The sequence below is a fragment of the Gymnoscopelus microlampas genome, assembly GCF_963454915.1.
Source record: "Gymnoscopelus microlampas genome assembly, chromosome: 5".
NCBI classification, from domain to species: domain Eukaryota; kingdom Metazoa; phylum Chordata; class Actinopteri; order Myctophiformes; family Myctophidae; genus Gymnoscopelus; species Gymnoscopelus microlampas.
This window is the reverse complement of record NC_139942.1, coordinates 23,710,231-23,731,069: the sequence shown is the minus strand read 5'-3', so window position 1 is coordinate 23,731,069 and position 20,839 is coordinate 23,710,231. Positions and strand designations below refer to the sequence as shown.

At 41.0% G+C, this 20,839-nt stretch overlaps 2 protein-coding genes across 4 annotated transcripts in view; both read right to left on the bottom strand.

Moving 5' to 3' along the window:
- arhgef18a (rho/rac guanine nucleotide exchange factor (GEF) 18a) overlaps positions 1-6,424 on the bottom strand; it is a 36,093-nt gene extending 29,669 nt beyond the window's left edge. For all 3 annotated transcript variants that reach the window (XM_084057826.1, XM_084057825.1, XM_084057827.1), the window contains exons 1-3: positions 6,287-6,424; positions 2,264-2,315; positions 1,696-1,766 (exon numbers count right to left, since the gene is read on the bottom strand). The gene's annotated coding sequence lies outside the window, so the exon portion shown is untranslated. The remainder of the gene's footprint in view (positions 1-1,695; positions 1,767-2,263; positions 2,316-6,286) is intronic.
- A 1,411-nt stretch (positions 6,425-7,835) lies between these two features.
- The window catches only part of insra (insulin receptor a), a 66,916-nt gene continuing 53,912 nt past the window's right edge, over positions 7,836-20,839 (bottom strand). The window contains exons 11-21 of the mRNA XM_084058648.1: positions 19,918-20,219; positions 18,881-19,020; positions 17,825-17,984; positions 17,031-17,133; positions 16,266-16,333; positions 15,561-15,790; positions 14,792-14,902; positions 14,375-14,534; positions 13,776-13,905; positions 11,775-11,909; positions 7,836-11,223 (exon numbers count right to left, since the gene is read on the bottom strand). Coding sequence (XP_083914774.1) covers positions 10,866-11,223; positions 11,775-11,909; positions 13,776-13,905; positions 14,375-14,534; positions 14,792-14,902; positions 15,561-15,790; positions 16,266-16,333; positions 17,031-17,133; positions 17,825-17,984; positions 18,881-19,020; positions 19,918-20,219 — 1,897 coding nt within the window. The 3' untranslated portion in view covers positions 7,836-10,865. The remainder of the gene's footprint in view (positions 11,224-11,774; positions 11,910-13,775; positions 13,906-14,374; positions 14,535-14,791; positions 14,903-15,560; positions 15,791-16,265; positions 16,334-17,030; positions 17,134-17,824; positions 17,985-18,880; positions 19,021-19,917; positions 20,220-20,839) is intronic.

Sequence of the window (20,839 nt, the reverse complement as noted above, 5' to 3'; positions counted from 1 at the left end):
ACTAGGGTTCGATCCCTCTATGGTGCATGCAGCTTGACCGGGGGCATCAATGAGCACAATTGGTTGAGTATGCGGGTGGGAAGCTGGCAGGGGATTGTGTTCTTTGTCACTGCACTACTGACTCCTAAAGGCTGGTTGGAGAGTGGAACTGTGAGGGACAGCGTGTTCCTTTGCACGTTATGCCCTCCCGGTGAGGGTATGTGGCTGGCTACATTCTGCCCAGGCCAACTGTTGGGGTTAGCAGTGACAGGGACAGTTCATTGTCCAAGGGGATTTGGCATAACGATTAAATTGTGTGGGGAAACTAAATCCTGTTCACAAATGTATTGAATCACAAATGTATTGAAAGGATATTAAGTTCAAAACGTGATCAGCCACTGCTTGACTACAGTCTGTCTTGGCATGTTGGTGTGAGTCCACTCTAGCCTGCAGCAGTCAAAGTGAAAGTAATTTTGCAACACAGTGCCTTTGTGCCTGACCACCATTCCTTGGTGATGCATAGCACTTGACTTGGTGAGCATGGCCTCTTCGTTCGCTCTGCCAAAGCACTCATAGGGCAAAAGCGGTCATAGAAAAAGTCCCCGATGAGTACGAACATAAATTATCCATAAGCAATAGCAATACTGTCTACTCACCTCATCTAACAAAATGTATGATTATAGCACTTTATAATAAATAATAAATGTAGTCCTTTAGCTTTACATTTGTATATAGCTGAAATGTATCCTCTGCATTTAACCCACCCTAACTATTAGGAGCACTGGGGAAGTGCCATGAATACAGGGGCCGGGGAGAAGTTCGGAAGTTAAGTGCCTTCACAGGTACATTTTGACACATAAACTGGGTGGTAGTGGTGGCGAACCGCCAGTTTCTGATTACAAGATGGACTCTGCCCACTCAGCTACAACCACTCCACTGTACACCCCATCATCAAAATACCAAATGAGGGATTTTTGTTTTTGTTGTGTGGAAGGCAGTACCTCTCCAGAAACAAATACTTGAGGAGGGTGCTTCTAACCACACTACACTCGTAACAACAGACATAAACTGCCCACAAAAAGTTCGGAAGCTTTGCTTCGGTCTATTATTTCTCCACTTCAATAAAATCAATTAGTGTTGTGTTTTATAATCAGTTGATTAGTCACCTTTACAACGAGGTATAATTTGTAAGGATCGTACAATCGTGGAATGAGTAACATATATTGTAATTGCTCTTGTTTTGAGAGACCTGCCTCAAAGTTTGAAAATGGTACGAGGGCTGACACCAAATAATGCTGCCACTCTGCATAACGGAACACCAGCTTCCACTTGCCCCATTGCGTGGGCCTCATCCTGAAGGGACAAACGTGGTATCTTTCCATGGGGGCAGTGTTGTTGGTTGGAGCATACTGTACACAAACGCAACAAAGTTGCAGAACCCATGCTCAGGTGCCAGTCACACACCTGTGACAATTGTTTTGTTGGCGCTACCCACACGTTTAGCTGTGTTGCTCATTCCACGAATGACCGATCCTTACAAGCTGTACCTCGTTGTAAAGGTGACTAATCAATGATAACAATTATAAAACACAATACCAATTGGTATTATTAAACGGGACGGGAAGTTAAGTTTCGAACTTTTTGTGGAAAGTTTAGATAATATTATGAGAGATTCATTGATAAACATTTGTTAGTTTACAGGAACGCTAAACTTACCTTCACTTTGCTGCTGACAATCCTTACTGCTTTATAGTGTTCACTCAAAGTCCCTTCAAACAGTGAAGTGTCTGCATTTGAAAAGAAAATACCAGATAGAGCGTGCTTGTCACAGTACTGAATCCCAACAAAAGGCTTGTTTCAAAACTAATCTGGCCCGGTGGAGAGAACTGGTTTGGCAGACTGTGACAGCACAGCTCAAGTCTGACCTGCTCTAAGGCAAAGACTCATGACAGAGAAGTTGCCTCGGAGGAAGCAAAACATGGCAAAAATAACACAGATAAACGTGCTATGCTAACCATTGCTAGAGGCTAATTGATTTGAGGTGCCCAAAAGGGTGTGTCTGGCAGTAGTTCAGGTACGGCTGAGTTTCATGTCATATCGGTCCCTTCTGTTTCTTTGCCCTAAGATACATATCTCCACTGCGTGGAAATAGGTCTGACAGTGAGACAGACGTAATTGCATGACAAGAATTATTATAACTGAGCTTTGAACCTTTCCTGTGTTGTGCACTAGCTGTTCCTAAACTAACATTCACATGACCGGTCTAGAAATGAAAATGGCTTACCTGTTTATACTCTTTTCAATGCAAGTATCTCTTCTTGAACGTCCTCATGGCACTGACGAAACAGAAAAAAAGAATAAACAAACAAGCGGAAATATGCCAAAAAGAATGCCAGTGAAGCTACTGGGGAAGGCAGTTTGACTAGCAACCAAAAATAACTTTGGTGTCAAATCCGACCAAGAGCAAGAGTCTAGCCCAGATCAAACAGAGCGGCTTTCAGTTACTCTGTCTGTGTGTGTGTGTGTGTGTGTGTGTGTGTGTGTGTGTGTGTGTGTGTGTGTGTGTGTGTGTGTGTGTGTGTGTGTGTGTGTGTGTGTGTGTGTGTCCGCAGACCGCATGTGTGTGTTGTGTGTTTTGGCAGGCTCTTGCACTGAACCTACTGTATCTTCTGTTGTGTACACATGCCTCCCTAAAATCAGCAGCAGTTGTTTTTAATATACACTGACCATTGTCAGCTCAACCCTTTACAACCATTGCCTCTGAAGAATCATACAGAAGCAGACCCTTTCTGCTCTGTGGGATGAAGCAGGTCATGCTAAACAATAAACGTGGACAATACATGAGGAGATAGTAGGATATGGGAGGCTAACATTTAAAAATGGACATACTGTATAGGCTAATCCAATACACATAGTAAAGCCCATTATGGCTTATCAAAAGGAATTAGTTTCAGATTGGTTTCATGCAGGATAATTACAGACAGAGGACTGGGGTTAGGACTCGCAGTACTTGTGTAGCAGCGTGTTATTATTTAAAGCTAAAAAGCACATGTTGAATGACAAGACACGCCCAAAACACACATTACTGTTTGACCAAAGAAGCTGTGAAAATGTCACATAGCCCAACAAATGCGCGCACACACACCCCCATTAGCCTCTAGCTCACCAGTAAAGTACACAGACAAGGATGCTTCCAGTCAGAAGGATCCTAACACTGTCTGCACAATAGAGGCTTAACTCATCTGTTGTTTACCTTTCTAAACCTCAAGTCACTGTTAATACAGCGCTTGTTTCAGGTGTGAACATTGCATTCACCTTTTTATAGGATAAAATGTCAGCATACTTGGAAAAAAATGATCTCTGAAATGAAGTAGGTCCATATGTTAGGTAACTATTATTGTATGTACGCAAGTAATAGGTCAGGTGTCCTGGTATGTTAGCCTATATTGTGTTAGTGGCTCTGCCCCTCGTCTGGACTATGGAGTGACAGCCACACCTCGACTGATTCACCCAAACAACACTGCCTGGGAGTGGAGAGAGTAACATGAAATACGGGTGCTATGCTAGACAAAACAAGACCAGCAAGTCTGTCAGGTAACCATCCCACTGAGGGCTGAAAGGCAGGGGGTTTCACTGAGGACGTTTATGGAACAAAATCAACCTGTATGCTACAAGAGGAGGGTTGTGGACAGTTCAGAAACACTTCAGCAACACTCTGCATTATCCAATATAGCATGACCCGTGCAATATTATTGCTATATTTCTAACTGGTTTGTGCAGTAGATGATGCATCATAATACAATAATGTTCACACAGCTCACACTGGTTTGACCCATTCGGCTTAATATATTTGCTTTTTATACCAAATAATTATATCTTGTTCTTTCTTTTCTCTCAAAACTGCTATATAGCCTATATTTTTATTTTTTATTTTTTTTGTCAAATTCCTTGTATGTTTAACTACCTGGCCAATAAACACATTCTGACTTCGATAGGTTTATAAAAAGATCCCAGATTCATTATTAGACCCCGTCTTCCGTGAGGATCTCAGACTTCATGTGGCCAGTCTATGACCTCAGAAGTCATCTATGCCATCAGTACTCATCTCCATATTTGAGCAAGGTTTCACAGCCCGATTTAACTGCCATTGACTTCCATAATAAAATTCTTTAAAAAAAATTATATAAAAAACATGTGGAAAGAAATTTACGTAATTGCTTCCTTGGCCTACTGGCAGTCTGCTGTCTGCACAAGACATTTGGCGCTGATCATTCCAGTGGTTTATGAGATTAGGCTCGGGCACACTCCTCACACACAGACACATACACACATTTCTAGACAGCTCAGCCCCTACAGTATCACCATAAAAAAATAAAAATAAAAGCATCTCACACCATCTTTTTCTTGGCAAGCCCTAAATGATTAATTGCCGTGAAACTAACCTTTAGCTTGAGGACATCATAAAAGCTAACCAATACAACACAGTCAGTGATCCGTGCCGCTCTCAGCCTTAATATCTTGTGACTGAAGTACAGATGTATCCACAAGCTGTCTACATAAAGAATCATTCACACTAACACCTTCTCAAAACAATAGCACCATCATGACAGCTCCTAGCCTTGACATGAAGTTTACTCATTAACTGAACCATGTACCATCCATGTACACACACACACACACACACACACACACACACACACACACACACACACACACACACACACACACACACACACACACACACACACACACACACACACACACACACACACACACACACACACACACACACCAGGGGACCTACGGTTAGGTCCTCCATGAGATGTGAGATGTACAGTGTGTGTGTGTGTACTGAAGCAGTGAGAGCCTCAATTCAGTAGTCCCTAATTATAAACATGTGACCTCCCAATGGGCGGGCGGGGGTGTTCTGGGGCGTGGGACAGACACAGGAGAAGTAAACCTATTAATGGTTGTCCACCCAGTCAGGGAGCTTTCCCCCAATTTGGAATAATACCAAAATATCACATAAACTGGTACATCAAATGAATGAGGATATAATTAATAGACCTACATAAAGTATACTAAAATACTACCAAATGTGTGTGCCAGTGTCAGACTGTCTGACACTGGCAAACACATTTGGTAGTATTTTAGTATATAATGTATGTAGGTCTATTAATTATATCCTCATTCATTTGATTAAAGAATGTTAGATGTTAGACAAAATGTCTGAGACATTTTGTCTAACATCTAACATTTAATCCACATCTCTCAATGCCGACTCCAAACCTGGCATTAGGTGATATAGTGTAACTTTTAGATCTGTAGTGTTGTACGTGTTGCCCATGTGAAAGTCCTTGCTCCATGCTGGGAGAATGTGAGGAATGCCAAGGTGCACAGTGAGAGAGAGAGCAGTGACCTGGATTCTTACCTATTGAAAAGAGCACTGCAAGTGTCAAATTAAATCATTATCAACAGGCGGAGGCTATAGGGTTTCTGGCCAACGACTGTCCTTGCAGACTAGACTCTAAGCAGTGGTGGAAAGTAACTAAGTACTTTACTGGAGTATTTCCAATTTTCAGTACTTTTATTTCAACTCCACATCTCAGAGACAAACGTTGTACTTTATACTCCACTACACATATTTGAAAACGCTAGTTACTAGATACTTAAGATTTTTAATAATTGATTGATGATGATTTAAGACGTACATTAACCACTTCAACCCTATATATAATTCAACCGATCTACAAGCTTTTGCGACGGTGATTAGATCTGCTGTTTTCAAAAGATTTTCAGACATGACGAACTTGTGAAATGGGACATACTGCATAATGAGTAATTTTACTGTTGGTACTTTAAGTATATGCCAATACTTTTGTACTTATACTCAAGCACATTTTGAATACCGAACTTGTAACAAACTATTTCTACAACAGGTATTTTTACTTAAGTAAAACATGTGAGTGAATTCTTCCATCGCTGCTCTTAAGGCTTTGTTTAATTTAATAAGCTAGTTTAAAGTTATCCAACAGTCTAGTGTAAAACTTAACATTAAATGTACTTTTAAAACAGCTTGGCAGTTCCACTTGTTTGAATTCGGTGGAAAAACATGGCAGAAACCGACACTTATAACTCACGTTAAAGCGGTTGATCAAAGTCCAACCGTCACCCATTCAATATCATTGAATCAATACTCAATTAAAACAATATGCCGTGTGTATCATGTTACATGTATGTTAAACGTGCCTTATTGGCGTCATATGTCCCTTCGAACGCGAGCAACAAGTTTCAAATGTCTTCTTACCTATCGCGTTGACACACAGCAGCACAGAAAAGTTAACTAGTGTATAATTCTTTAGCCACTTCCAGGTATGACAACATTATATATTTTCCATTCTTCCACAGACACAACTTTAACTCTGTCTAGAGTCCCATGTGATGCTTCTATGGAACAAGTGCAGACCTACCGTGATGCCAGAGTGTGTGTGAGAAACAAGCAACGAGGACTATGAAAACAAGCCCAAAAGAAGCAAGCCCCAGCTTCGCCATTTAAACATATACATTGGCTATTTTCCACAAACAAACAAAAATCTCTAAGAAAGTTTGAAAGATTTGGAATATTTTTGAAACATTTTAACAACACAAATCTTGTTTGGGGGTCCCTGATTGGTATACAATATTTTCAGATGGGGTGTCTGTCTGCAGTGCAGACAAATACATATTAATCTGGGGGTCCTTGCCATGAAAATGTTTGAGAACTTCTGGTTTAAACAACATTAGGAAACAAGCCCAAATAAGCAACTACACTTTAGAAATAAGCCCCCAAAAAACGCAACCACCAAGCAACTTACCAGAAAAACAAGCCCAAGGTCGCTTATAATAAGTCGACATGGCAACGCGGTTCCCAGACCAGCCCACTCTTCCAACAACATCTCCTTCCGTCTAGAAGCAGCGACCTATGGCAGCGACAGGTTGTTACACCGAAATCGGCAACCTATCGAATTATTTGACTCCAGATGTCGCTCGTTTGAACTTTGGCAATGTTGTTGGCCAATTTGCAGACAGTGACAGTCACTGCAGTCAACTGCAAAGAATGAGAATAATTGTTTACTATTTTCGATATTATTGGCCAAAAGATGAATGAAATGACAATAATTTCAGTGGAGATTACCTGCCATCCTCCCAGGCTCCCACCTGTCTGCAAGTAAAGCAGTAATTACCTTTGCTCAACAGTGACCTCTTGTGTCAGTGTCAAATAATTATTTGTCAAAGATTATTATTATTAATCATCTACATTGATATTGAAATAAATCTTTAAGAAATTATGATTTGCGTAATTACTGTATTCTATACATTCGGTGTCTTTTAGAATATTCCAAGGAGACAATTAAAACGTTCAGATTTATTGGCAATGGGGAGAATTACTGTCACTATACCATCACTCTTTTTACTACAGGTTGAACTGACTGCATTCACTGGACTCTGGAAGTGTTTGGACAGTGTGACATTTTCCATTAGCCATTCTAGCACAATACTTTCCAGCAATACACCAATGTAGTTATCAATTGAGGCTATATCAATGACTTTTTTTCTTTCAATCCATTCTTTGGCTTGATGTAGTAGGCATATTGTACGGTATTGGTTCCAGACAGTGCATTCAAAATGCCATTATGCGTCCACTGATTAGTGATAATAGATTAATACACTATACACGGTTCACAGCTGTGCAGTCCAAAGAGCAAAACAGACCCATGTTTTTGGGCATTTTGGATGTTTTGACTGACCTTTATGTGACTGACCATAAACTCACCTGCTGCTCAAATAACACACCACTTATTAGTTTAATGTCATGATATTTGGCAATAAAAAACCCAAACTATTTATTCTGTATCAGTAATGCAAAAGATCATACATAGAAAAATAGTAGATTGATAGTACTTAGCCTACATTAAAGAGAAACAGATTTAGCAATAACAACTTGAACACATTTGGCATGTTATGGCAACTAGAAAAACATCTTGAGATTTGATTAGTTTTGAACTTTCACTTTCACTTCTTTTCTAGACATGGATGGTATTATCACTTCTTTTCTAGACATGGATGGTATTATGACTGGTATTCTAAGTTATTTGGCTGAGCTTTTTCCTTTGTCATATATTGACATGCCTAAATTATACTCGGTGGTATGATGGTGACCTGACCAAAAATAGCAGATCTACAATCCCACAAGTTACATCGCCATGGGGTGGTGCTCCAATGCAGCCGCTTTTAATTGGTCTAACTGACTGCCAGACCTTTAATCAGGCCCCATCTCTGCGTGATATCTCAGATCAATCAGAGACATGCAGGCCTTGACACAGAAAAAACAGAGGAACTTTTGTAACTGGCCTTTTTCTGCTGATACATCTTAAAGAAGGAACCTATCTTCTTCATACAGTATAATTGGTCCTCACTCATTATAAGATCGTACCATTTATATACTCACTCCGAGTCCCAGAGGAGGGCTGTGGACAGTTCAGAAACCTTGCTACCAGTGACACCATCGGTAGGCAGTTTTGATACATTCAAACAAGATTTCCAACTTTTTTATTCATTTTTTATAAATGCAACAACAATGCCTTCTATTTTAGCATGCTAACAGAAGAGAAAGGCCATAGTTTCTATTAGCTTGGAACCCCCATAGGTGAATGCAGCAATGAATGCACTGGTAGGCAGGTTTCTGAACTGTTCATTTCCCAATGACCACCAATGAGATGCAGTAAGTAGATAGAAATTGTGCCACCTTATGAGCATTATGAGGACCAAGTATATGCAGATAAGGTTTCAAATCGGTGAAGTGCTCCTTTAAGGTAATTATTCTTGTAGGTAACTGGAACACTCGCCCCAAAATGTGCCGAACGTTGCGAAGTCCGTTTCAGCCGACTCAGCGCCCTTTAAGTTATGCCCCGATATAGACAGAATCATTAATTCCCCCCTAGTCTCGGTGGGGGGGATTACCTGCTGGGTCTGACAGTTCCGAGGTCGCCGGATGTGTGGGTCCTACAGTTCCGAGGTCGCCGGGTTTGACTGGGGCGAGGTGGCCACTAATACATGAGTCCGACTGTTCCGAGTATGTTTTGGGGCGAGAGTTCTTGTATTCGTCTTGTATACAGAGCTGTGTGTCTGGCTTCCTTGAACTCTGCCCAAAGAGTCATCCTTACTACACAAACCTTTTCCAATTATTTTTAATAGTGACTACCAATTTAGTCATTCTGCTAGTTCCCCAATTTGGCCAATTCTTTTTGTTGAAATGCCTGGCCAAGACGGAGGCACCACGGAGCATTCAAACCACTAGTTTCTGTGTTGGTGGGAAGGATCTTTACCCCCGCAACACCTGAACACCCACACAAACCTGTTAAGGTGGGGTTACAACCAAGCAAGCAACTAACCACACACACCTCAACACACTGCCAAGGATGACCAACAGGTGGCACCTTCATGCCACAGAACATATCCACGAATTGAAATGTAGATCCAGTAACTGAATCTACCATCATTTCAACATGATAGTGCTGCAGAAGGAGGACATATAAGACATGAGGTGATTAGAAATAAGAATCCTGCCACTTCATGAATGCACCTTGCTGCTTTATTTACAGCTCAATTTGATTTGATCTTGATATTAGGGGCAGACATCTGAAGCTAAAGACGCCAACACTTTTCACCTGTGCATCCGATGGCAAAAAAAAGGACCAAGTGCAGTTGGTTGATCGAGAGTCCAAAAATGATAATTAGTATGATTTTCTGGATTAGAAAAAAATTAAACATAAGAGACTAAACATGTAAAAACCTTTTCCATGACCTGAAATACCTCATAAATGACATGTCAACTATGTACAAAAAACATCAATAATATATTTATATATATTTATAATCTTCTATACCCACTAAAATATACAGTACCAAAGAAGCAGCTATTGGTCAATCTGAGGAACTCGTTTTGTCAAAAATGCTTTTGAAAACAGTTTAAATATCCTTCAGCTGTAAATATGAAAACTCAGGGGGGAAACAGAAGAAAGGGGGGAAAAAGCATACATAACCCAACATAAATGTGTTTTAATCCGTGTGCTGTTTTGGAATACTGCAGAGTGTGAGGAGGCAGGTTACTTCCAACCTGCTCCAGTGAATAAACAGTTTGTTCAGCGATGGACCGTCTCTGACCATCCAACAGAGTTCACAAGCTTTGTTGCTTGATATACAAGTCTTCTTGTGTTTAGTTGACATCGTGAGTACAAAGTTTCAGACACAAATCCCATGACAGCTGATGTAGGCCACAGACAAAATAGAAGGGCACTTTTTTTTCCTTTTTCAAACCCCAGGATGGGGTAAACGTCATTTGATAAAGTGAGGGTCAGGGGGGCTGGACAAGTCTAAAGAGTCAGAAAAGCGACCATGAGTTTTAGCAGCCTTCTTGTTTGTCAAAAAGAGTTTGTTTCACAGTTGATTCCATCGTCCGCCCAGTCTAGCACAAACTTGGCAATATATAAAAAAATACTACAATCGTGGACAAGAGAGAAGCAGAAAGTTCATCTTTAAATACAAAAAAAAGAAGAGAAAAAAGTATCATCTGGTGTCCTTGGTTGGACAATACAGTAGTGTGTTGGTTTAGTGTGTGGCATCTGAGAAGAAAAAAATAATGTCCTGAGATATGCTTCGAGGGGCCTCTGAAGAGTGTGTTGTGTGAGATCTATATAAAATTACGGAAAACAAAACAACAAAAACATATACATATATATTTATATCTATAGCATCTGTGTGTTGGTGTTGGAGAGGAGGAGGTGTGTGTGTGTGTGTGTGTGTGTGTGTGTGTGTGTGTGTGTGTGTGCGCGCGCAAACACAGTATGTTATGATGGACTGGACCGCGGTAGGGCCAGTATTCGTCCGTTAGTCTTTCCCCCATTCATGTGTGTGTAGGGGATGTGATGCTCCTCGTAGCTGCCCCGCAGGCCCACGGAGGAGCCCTCGTCCCGGTCGGAGCACTGCTCCCGCTGCGAGTAGGACGAGGGGTCCAGCGGGATGCTCTCCATGTTCTCCATGTCCAGGTCGAAGTCCTCGCTCTCGGGGGGCTTGTTCTCCTCGCTGTAGAAGAAGGACATCTCCTGGAAGGACGGGTGCAGGTCCTCGCGGAGCATCTCGATGATCTCCTGGAACATGGGACGTGTCTTGGGGTTGTACTGCCAGCACATCTGCATCAGGTTGTGTCTGTGATGGGTAGTGGAGGGAGGGGGAAGGGGGGAGGGTGGTTGTAGTTTATCATGCAGAAAAGTCGTGATGCTGGATTGCTTTGAGCTCGATTTGTACTTAGTCGTACGATGATGTCCCACACCAAACATTGCTGATGTACAAACAGACAACGGGTTGCATCGTACAACACGTTATGAGCTTGTAGATTGTTTGTGTCCTTAGCCTAACTGTAGGGCACTCAACATAGGCCTGCAACTATCAATTACTTTCTTAAATTCCGTGAACTTTTTCGATTCATCGAATGCTTTTTTATACATGAACAAATCCATTTACCACTTAAGCCCTATTTTATACTTCATCACACAAATGCAAAAATAGTGAAAATAATCATGATATTAATTTGAAAGTCATATTGCCTAGCGCTAGAGCTTGTCAGTACTGTATGAAGCAGTAGTTGAGTCGCTGTAGTAGTAATAATAGTAGTAGTGATGGTGGCACTATGGCAGTAGCAGAAGTAGCATTGGTTACAGTAGTGATATTAACCAACATTCACACTAGTCTGTACTCACAGTCTGTCTGCGCAGTTATCCGGCCGGTCCAGGTAACCTCCGTCCATAACAAACTTGAGGACTTGCTCATTGGACAGACCCTGGTAGGGCTGCTCTGCCAGTGTACTGATCTCCCACAGCACCACCCCAAATGACCTAGCACGCACACGCACACACACACACACACACACACACACACACACACACACAGGTTTGTATTAGTATACTTGTGATGACATCAGCATTTTATGAATGCCATTTTTACCATTCTTTTCCATTTTTGACCCTAACGCTGAAGCGGAAAATAGCCGATCTACAAGCCTGCGACCCGTTGTGAGTTTGTAGATCTGCTATTTTCGTAGTATAAATCAGGCACGACTCCAACCCTAACCCGTATATGCCTAATCCTACAGTAATACCAACCAGAATCTTTTTCCTTACTCTGAAAATATTCGTTTTTACCATAAAACAATCATTTCTCTTGTGAGGACCAGGAAAATGTCCTCACAATATCTACTTCTCAAATTCTACTATACTTGTGGGGACATTTGGCCCTCACAAGTATACACGTACACACAAACACAAAAACAACATGGTGGAGAATAAGGACACGGCAATTAGAGCGCTGACAAGTTAACCCATTCAAACCGGGAACGCATCTGTGAAACCACTTTATCCATATTTTATACTTTGGCTATTCAAAAATAGCAGATATAAAAGCTCACAGCGTGGCACCGAATGCCACGCTGTGAGCTTGTAGATCTGCTATTTTTGAAAAATCTTGTGCAAAACATTTGTGCAAATATTTGAATATATATATATTTTTAAAGGGATCATTTTGGGGGTCCTTGACGAGAAAAAGTGATAGAGCAACCTATATTTTTCAGAAAACTGTTAGGATTTAGAAGACATTTGTAGAATCCCCCAGAAGCAAAGATTTGAGTTACAAATGTTTGCTTTTTAAAAATATATATATATATTCAAAGATTTGCAAAAATGTTCTACTATTTTTTAATAGCCAAATAAATCTAAAAATGACACTGATTCTTTCCCTGTGTAAATGGGTTAAGGCTGGCAGGACACATTTGAGAACAGCATCCAGAGCTGGTAAACAACGGTGGAGGATCTGAGTGATCTGAGACTGGCAGGATAGCAGTGGAAAATAAATCAATGGAACATGTGCTGGAAGTTGCTTAATTAGAGAACTCCCAAAAGCCGCTGCTTTTTTCGCAGTTCAACGAGTACGACCGAAACATTTCGTTTTTACAGCTAGTTTTACCATTGATACATTGCATATTCCTCATTATATTCTTATATGTAGATTGACTGTACATATTTATCCATATGGTACGGTCATACTGTATGTGGTGTCTTCCTTTCTATATGCCCTGAAAACATGGGCTTTTTATTGTTCACAAGATGAGCTAGCCTTTATTATAAGAGGGATGTAAAAGGAAAGACTGAAACTGGATGTTTGACTGACTGAAAACAGATAAAATCTATTTTTTTTAGTTTTTATTGTTTATTGTTCAATGTTACTCCAATTTTGTGTTACTTGTGACCTTTGTGTGCAATCTCTTATCAAAATAGACTTGTCTTTTTTATTTCATATAAGATGATGTCTGGCAACATATTTGATGTCTACTTGTTTGTCTTATATCTTGTGTGTTGTTTCATGAAAAAAAAAAAAAAATAGGTTTCAAAACCTTTTTGGAAGATGGTTGTTTTTTTCAACTGATCTAGTACGACGATCATACTATCTGTATTTACGTGCGATGTTGTTCTGTAAAAATGCTTGTAAATTTAACATTTCATCATGAAGCACTTGATTTCTACATCTGGAGGGCTACTCATTTAAAATGAGCCAAACGTGAGATGCAGCATCAGAGATTATTATGATCAATAATCTCTTTCAAAATCAACACACACACACACACGCGCACACACACACACACACACACACACACACACACACGCACGCACGCACACACACACACACACACACACACACAGAGTACTGACCAGCAGTCTGAGTGTGCAGTGAAGACTCCATCCTTTAGTGACTCCGGTGCCATCCACCTGACAGGCAGCAGACCCTTCCCTCCTTTACGATAGTAATCAGTCTCATAGATGTCTCTGGTCATACCAAAGTCTGTGGAGGGACGGAATGCACGTTACAATGTAGCTAGTTCACCGTTATCTTTCATCCTGTCTGACTAGTCTTGTCTCCTCTCTATCCTCTCTTGTCTCCACTGTATTGTGCTTGTAAATATTGTGCACTTTATTGCAGTGCTAATGGTTATTCATTTCTAGTTACTAGTTACTATATAGCAAATTGCTAACTGTATTTTCTTATAAACTGTAAACAAAGCAAGTTATTGTTCATCCTCAGGGAAAGGAATTAACCTAGATGTATTCCGTAACATTTTCCTTGACCAAAATGTTTTGAGACTTATGCCTCATTTCCACTCTGACTGATGAGGGTATGCCGAAAATAGCTGATATAAAAGTAGTCGATCGGCTATTTTCAGATACCTATGTACGACAAAGATTAAGAAATCAGGCTTTGAGAACCGCACTGAACCGATTCCTCAACTCTTGCGACTCTCTCTTGACCGTACCTCCTATCTTGACGGTGAGGTCGTGAGCCACCATGCAGTTTCTGGCCGCCAGGTCTCTGTGGACAAACTTCTTGGCGTTGAGGTAAGCCATTCCGTCTGCGATCTCCGCCGCCATCTGGATCATTTCCTTGAGAGTGGGCGGTGGCCGGCCCGGGTTGTTCTGAAGTAACGAGGCGCATCGGAAACATTAACCGAGATTATCGTTGGAAGCTATATGTGTGCGCTATGAGCTTGTATATCTGCTATTTTTGAATAGCCAAAGTATAAAAGAATGGTTATAGCTAAAATCTAAAATGACACAGATGCGCTCCCGTATTGAATGGGTTAATGTAATCATTCCATCCCTCCAAGTAAAGTAAGGGGATAATAAGAGTAATCAACCATCAGCATGGAGTGTGAGGTGACTGTGGGCTGTACCTCAGAGTCTGGTCGCAGGCAGCGCAGGAAGGTCTTGAGGTCACCGTGTGTCATCAGCTCCATGACCACCAGGGTTGGCTGACCCTTAGACACCACGCCCAGAAGACGGACCTGAGGAACAGAGGGGGGGGAGGGGGGGGGGGGGGGTTTCTTAGATATGGTTGGCACAGTTTGTTGGGTTATACCAGTGGTTCTCAAACGCGATAATTTCGTAACTCTGAGAGTGTACACATGGAACCAACTGGACCTATGGTTCCACTTGTATGCTCTCAAGAGTTACAGACCTGTAAGGGTCCATTTAGAACCCTCTCAAGGAACCCTGAGGGCCCCTGGAACCACTGGGTTATACAGTAGCACTGTGAGGAAGGAACCTTGTAATAGGTCATGTGGTAGAACAATCAGTCTCAGCACAAGGAATGGGGAAACATAACTTGAAGAACCAGTCCAAGAGCAAAGTTAGAGATATAAATAGAAAAATAAAAATAAGCCAGTGGGATGCACACTCATCTCCAGCATGCACAACTCTCATCCAAACCGTGTATATTTAGACTCCGAATCAAATATAGCCAATTATGTCGTTGGCAATGGTGACTGTGAAATGGCACTGAGTAATAACAATGTACTTGTAACATGCATAACGCAAGACCACGTACCAGAATAAATATAGCTGTCATATTACAGTAGGCATATTTTAGATGTTCCTCGCATGTGTCTGAGTGTGTTTGTGTATAGAGTACATCTCTCTTCAGATGTTGTGGTCTCTCCTTACCACATGGTGACAGGAGAAGGCCTTCATGACCGAGGCCTCATTGAGGAACTCGATCCTCTCTCTCAGGCTGGCGGATTCGTTGACCGTCTTGACCGCCACGCGTAAATCCGGCTCGCCCTTCACTATGTCCTTTGCAATACCCTCGTACACCATGCCGAAGGAGCCCTGGCCCAGCTCTCTGAGGATGTTGATCTTTTCCCTGGGCACCTCCCACTCATCTGGCTCATACACTGCGGAAACATTGGTACTGTATTATTGTCGCTGTCGTGGTAGGAAACCATTTATGTCCAAAATCGTTACTTTTCAAGAAATGGGGAAAAAAGAACCTGTGTTCCAATGGATCCAACGTAGTTGTTATTTAAGTTCTTGTTAATGCTTTTCACTGGTTAAATATTTATAAAACCCACAGACATAATTAACCCCTTTCGTTTTCACTTACAATTTTAAATAATGAAAATAGCAATCTACATGCTCACACGTTACTTTTGCATGACATTGTAGTATGGCAATTTTAAGTTGAAAAAGTTGAATTATGGAGACATGTGGTTTCTACCTGACAGCGATGATATGTATGTGCACTGACAACATTTTTGTTTCAGTGTTCTGCGCTGTCCTCTTCCACATAGAGGTAAACATTTCAAGCAGAGGCTATTAACCCATTGAGAGTTTCCCTATCAAGGATAAAAGTTTAATCTCATTACTTACCATCATTACAACTAAGATATTCTGGGTTTGAAGAAGCATAGATGGGCCCACTTGGCACTTGAGTTTGCCTAAGAGAGTAAAAAAGGAGAGAAAATTATCCAAAGTAATGCTAAAGAGTCTGAACGATGGCAAATGCATGAAATACGATGTGGAAAACACATTAGTGTTTCAGTAGTAAACTCAGTACATGAGAAATTGCTTTCTTTACTGAAGACCTGTTTCTGTTATGATTTACTTATAAAATGGATTGTTTTTCAATTACTGTATGTCAGAGGAAGTAGACTGACTACTTAAATGATTGACTGTCAATCCATGAGAAAATGTTTCCTTTCATAGAATGACAATATATGTAAAATTTACTGCACATTCGGAGTTCTATATACGCAAATAAACAGCATTTTATGACTTCCAAATTACCCCCCACTGTTCACTGTTCACAACCCATTTTTGTGAAGTAAAGGAATATGTGTTATATGGTGAATTCTCTGTACACATAGAATCTAAATGAGTTGTTTTTCTTTTAGTTTTGTTTTTCCACAGCAAGTCAGACAGTACGCAACATTCGCCATGGTAACTAAAAGACGGCACGGATGCAGCAGTGCTAAAATTACCTTTCCATTAAATTATCCCCCCCTCCTCCCCATTGTTCACAAACCATTTTTGGGAAGTACAAGAATATGTGTTATATGGTGAATTCTCTGTACACGTAGAATCTAAATGACACGAGGCCAGTGAAGTGAATGAAGAAAATGGGGTACAACGTACTTCTTCTTAAACATAATGAATCCTGCTCCTGCCACAAACAGCAGGAGGATGAAGCAGATGACGGGGCCAATGACGATCTTCATCACATTGGTGGGGTCCACCCCTGTCAAAACACCACAGACATTGAGACATCTTCATCAAGTGAAATACAAACAAATCCCCCAATGAAACCCACAGCATTTTAAACACTTTAAATCTGGCGTCCCTATTTTGGGCAGGCAATGATTTTCCATATTAGTTTCTAAAACAGCTGATGTACAAGCTTGCAATGCGACGCGTTGTGAGCTTGTAGATGAGCTATTTCAAGTATAAATCAGGCTTAAGTGGTTAAATGTCAAGGATTGTCGGCTGAATGGAATGTGCAATAAGTAGCATCCCTCAATCTGTTGATGATAACGGAATAAAGATGGAGGGTTAAAAAAGTAATAAGTCACATGGAGACAGTGTTCAGTGTTTTCATTTTAAAAAGAAACTTGTATGCAACTTATTCCTGTCTGTCTAATTTCTTTATGGATTTTGAAGATTGTCACTGATGTTTATTATGATATGTATGTACAACACCACTGTGTACTGGTCTATACAGTATATGATGGACTCTTATAGCAGTACTTGTGCCATACTTGTCCAATTGTTGTCGTTTTTTATTCCAAACTTTTGCAGATCCGGAAAAGATAAAATACATTTTCCATATGCTATGCTGCTGTCCAGTGTCCATAAATGCCACCCTGCATATGAAATGGTTGTAATGAGATTTTCATTGTGTGAGGTTTGACATCATGTCAGACAGTACTTACTCAGGTCCTGGACATAGAAGTGGGTGGGTTCGGTCCAAGAGCCGTTGCCGGCCAGGGACGTGGCCCGGAGCCTCACTGTGTAGTTCCCAGGGTGCACCACTCTCAGCAAGCAGCCATTGGCCGTTTTGTACATTTTCCTGGATACGCAATAGTGTAGCTCCTAAAAAAAACAAAAAAACATATATACTATATATAGAATGCATCATATTATTTGTGCTGTACATATATACATATATATATACATATATATATATACCGTATATAGGGAGAGAGAGAGATAGCATCCAATTATATGTATAAAGAGGATCTGTGCAAATGTGCTTTAACAGAAGGACAATCAGAGTTGTTTTTCTTCTAGTTTTGCTTTTCCACGGCAAATACCAGTCAGCAAGAACAAGTCAGACAGTAGGCAACATTCGCCATGGTAACTAAAAGACGGCACGGATGCAGCAGTGCTAAAACTACCTTTCCATTAAGGCTATTATCAACCAAATGGTCCAGTTTCAAAACAACATCTTGTTCTGGGCTAAAGTGTCTGAGGGAATAAACAGCTGCAGCATGTACCAGTGTGGGTGGTTTCATGGTCTGGATGAGTGCAATTATATTCTCAACTCCATCAAATGACTAGGTTTGTGTTTTGCTTGTTTTGGAAAATGGAGCATGCAAATAAAAATGTGTGTGTGTTTTCTCTCTCTGGGAGAGTAAATGTGTGTGCACGTTAATTTATTTTGAAATGTCTTATTTCATTTATTATTTTATTTTTTTACAATAAATGGTTGAAATCTGTGTATCTGCCCTTTGCATATCTCTAGAACTGTCTGAAATGGTTATTTTTCCTCACAGGAACTAAATGTGGAAAGCATTTAGAGTAGAGATACTACCCTTATGTTTAAACATATTTTGTAATAGCAAACATTATTTATTCATAAATTATATTATTTGTGATGCTAATTTAGTTCAATCAATATTTTCTCCTGCAATAATCAATACTGTTTTCATTGGCCCAACCCTACTTGCTAGTAACAGAAACGTGTATGTGTGTGTGTGTCCTCTCACCTCAGTATCCCCCAGTCTCTTGTAGTGGACCTCATACAGGATGATCATGCCATTGGGAGTTTTGGGCTCCTGCCATTTGATGTGCACTGTGTACTCTGTCACCTCATAGACGATGGCCCCCACAATGTCATCAGCTTTGTCTGAGGAAGACAAAATGAATGGCTCTCTAGGGTGCAGGATGTATTCGCCAACAATAGCCTCACACAGATGATATGATAACCCGGACAGCATTTATCTCTACCCATGTGGATATCAATTTCTGTGGTGCTCTATCAAGGAAGGTATCTGATTTCATCTTTTTGTTATTAGATAAGAGTATAGTGGTGCCATAGGAATATAAGGCAGGGACATAAAACATAGAACAAAGATCAGCAGTCAGGACCTGGATTCAAACCCAAGACATTTCAAGTACATGGTATGTACCATGAACCTGTGTTCCACTGGGATGTCTACTGGTGGATAGTTATTTATTATCCCGATCCACTTCAACAAAGATTTTAGTAATAGTGACTTAACATCACCTGTGGACAACTGCTCTTAAAGACATGCACTGTCATTCTGTGAGGGTATGCTAGGGTTAGATATGCACATAAAATATTTGTCAACTTACAGAAACATTCTGTGTATTCCCTGAAAAATCCCTTATAGAGAGATTATAAAGAAATAAATGCTAATAATTAATAACTCTCCTAGATACCCCAAGATGCCCCCCAGATGTTGACCTGCTATTTGTACTGTATCACTTGATGAATTTCTTGGCACTGTATTTACTTGACTGTTTCCCTGTTGTTAGCTGACAAGAGTTCATGCCATTTACTCCAATCATGCAATGCTCTGGATAAGCTAAACGCCTAAATTGTTCATTGTAAATGTAAATAAATGCTAATGCTTGTGCTTAAACCTATTGAAAAATAAACAGGTTATTTTGCACTAACTGGATGCGTTTATAGTACTGTATCTCCTTGTACATACTGTGCACATGGCAAATAAAATGTGATTCTTATAAATCCCCCATCTTGAATGTTAAGTGTCTTTACCCTCGGGCATGGTACGGGCGCTGACATAGGCGGCCATGCTGCAGCGTCCAGGGTCGGTGGGGTGATTGCAAGCATGGACCTCTATCTGGTAGCTGGTGAAGTGCCGCAGGTTGGAGATAACGGTGGACTCCTTGGTCACCTCCGTCTTGGTGCTCTCGAAGCTCTCCTCCCCCTCCTCCACATCCTCCTCCCCCTTGTCTCCCCCGGGCCTGCGTGTGCCTTCAGGTGTGCTCGGGGCGGTGGTAAGGAACGGATGCGTTCGATTGGCGATGCCCATGACCGACCGCCGCTGTCTGTTGGGTCTGTGGTGGGGGAAAGAAGCTGTCATGTCATGCTGGCTCTGGGCTAAATGTCACCTCACAAAAATAAACACGTATACAGACAAACCCAACATTTTGTAATTTTTACAAGCAAGGGAAAGTAAAGATCCCTTCTAGATGCATTCCGTTGTTTCCCACAAAACAAGACGCAGTGGGATGTTTAGTCGTTATGCCAAGTCCCAGTTTTACCTTCACATATGGTCAGTGTACTCTACAACTACATCGGAGCAGAAAACAAATGATGTCGCCAGCCGCTTCTCTACACCTGACAGTGAGGAGTTTCATCGGGAGAACGTATGCGTCTGCTAAATGAATGTAATGTATGCAGAAGAACACGCTACTCCTCCCAGTTCTGCTCCCTGCAGAACAACCTGTAGGAGTCACTAGTGCTGGCTTCCCATCCGTGAACACATTCAATTGTGTTCCGTGAAACACCCAGCCCAACCGGATTGAACCCCTAGTGTCTGTGGTGGTGGCCCAGGCACCACCCAGACGCCAAAACAGTATGATTTGCGAACGTGTTTTGTGGATACAATTACCACCTGAACGTGTATAGGGTGTGATAACCTATTAACTAGTTTGTAGTGATCACCTTCACCTCA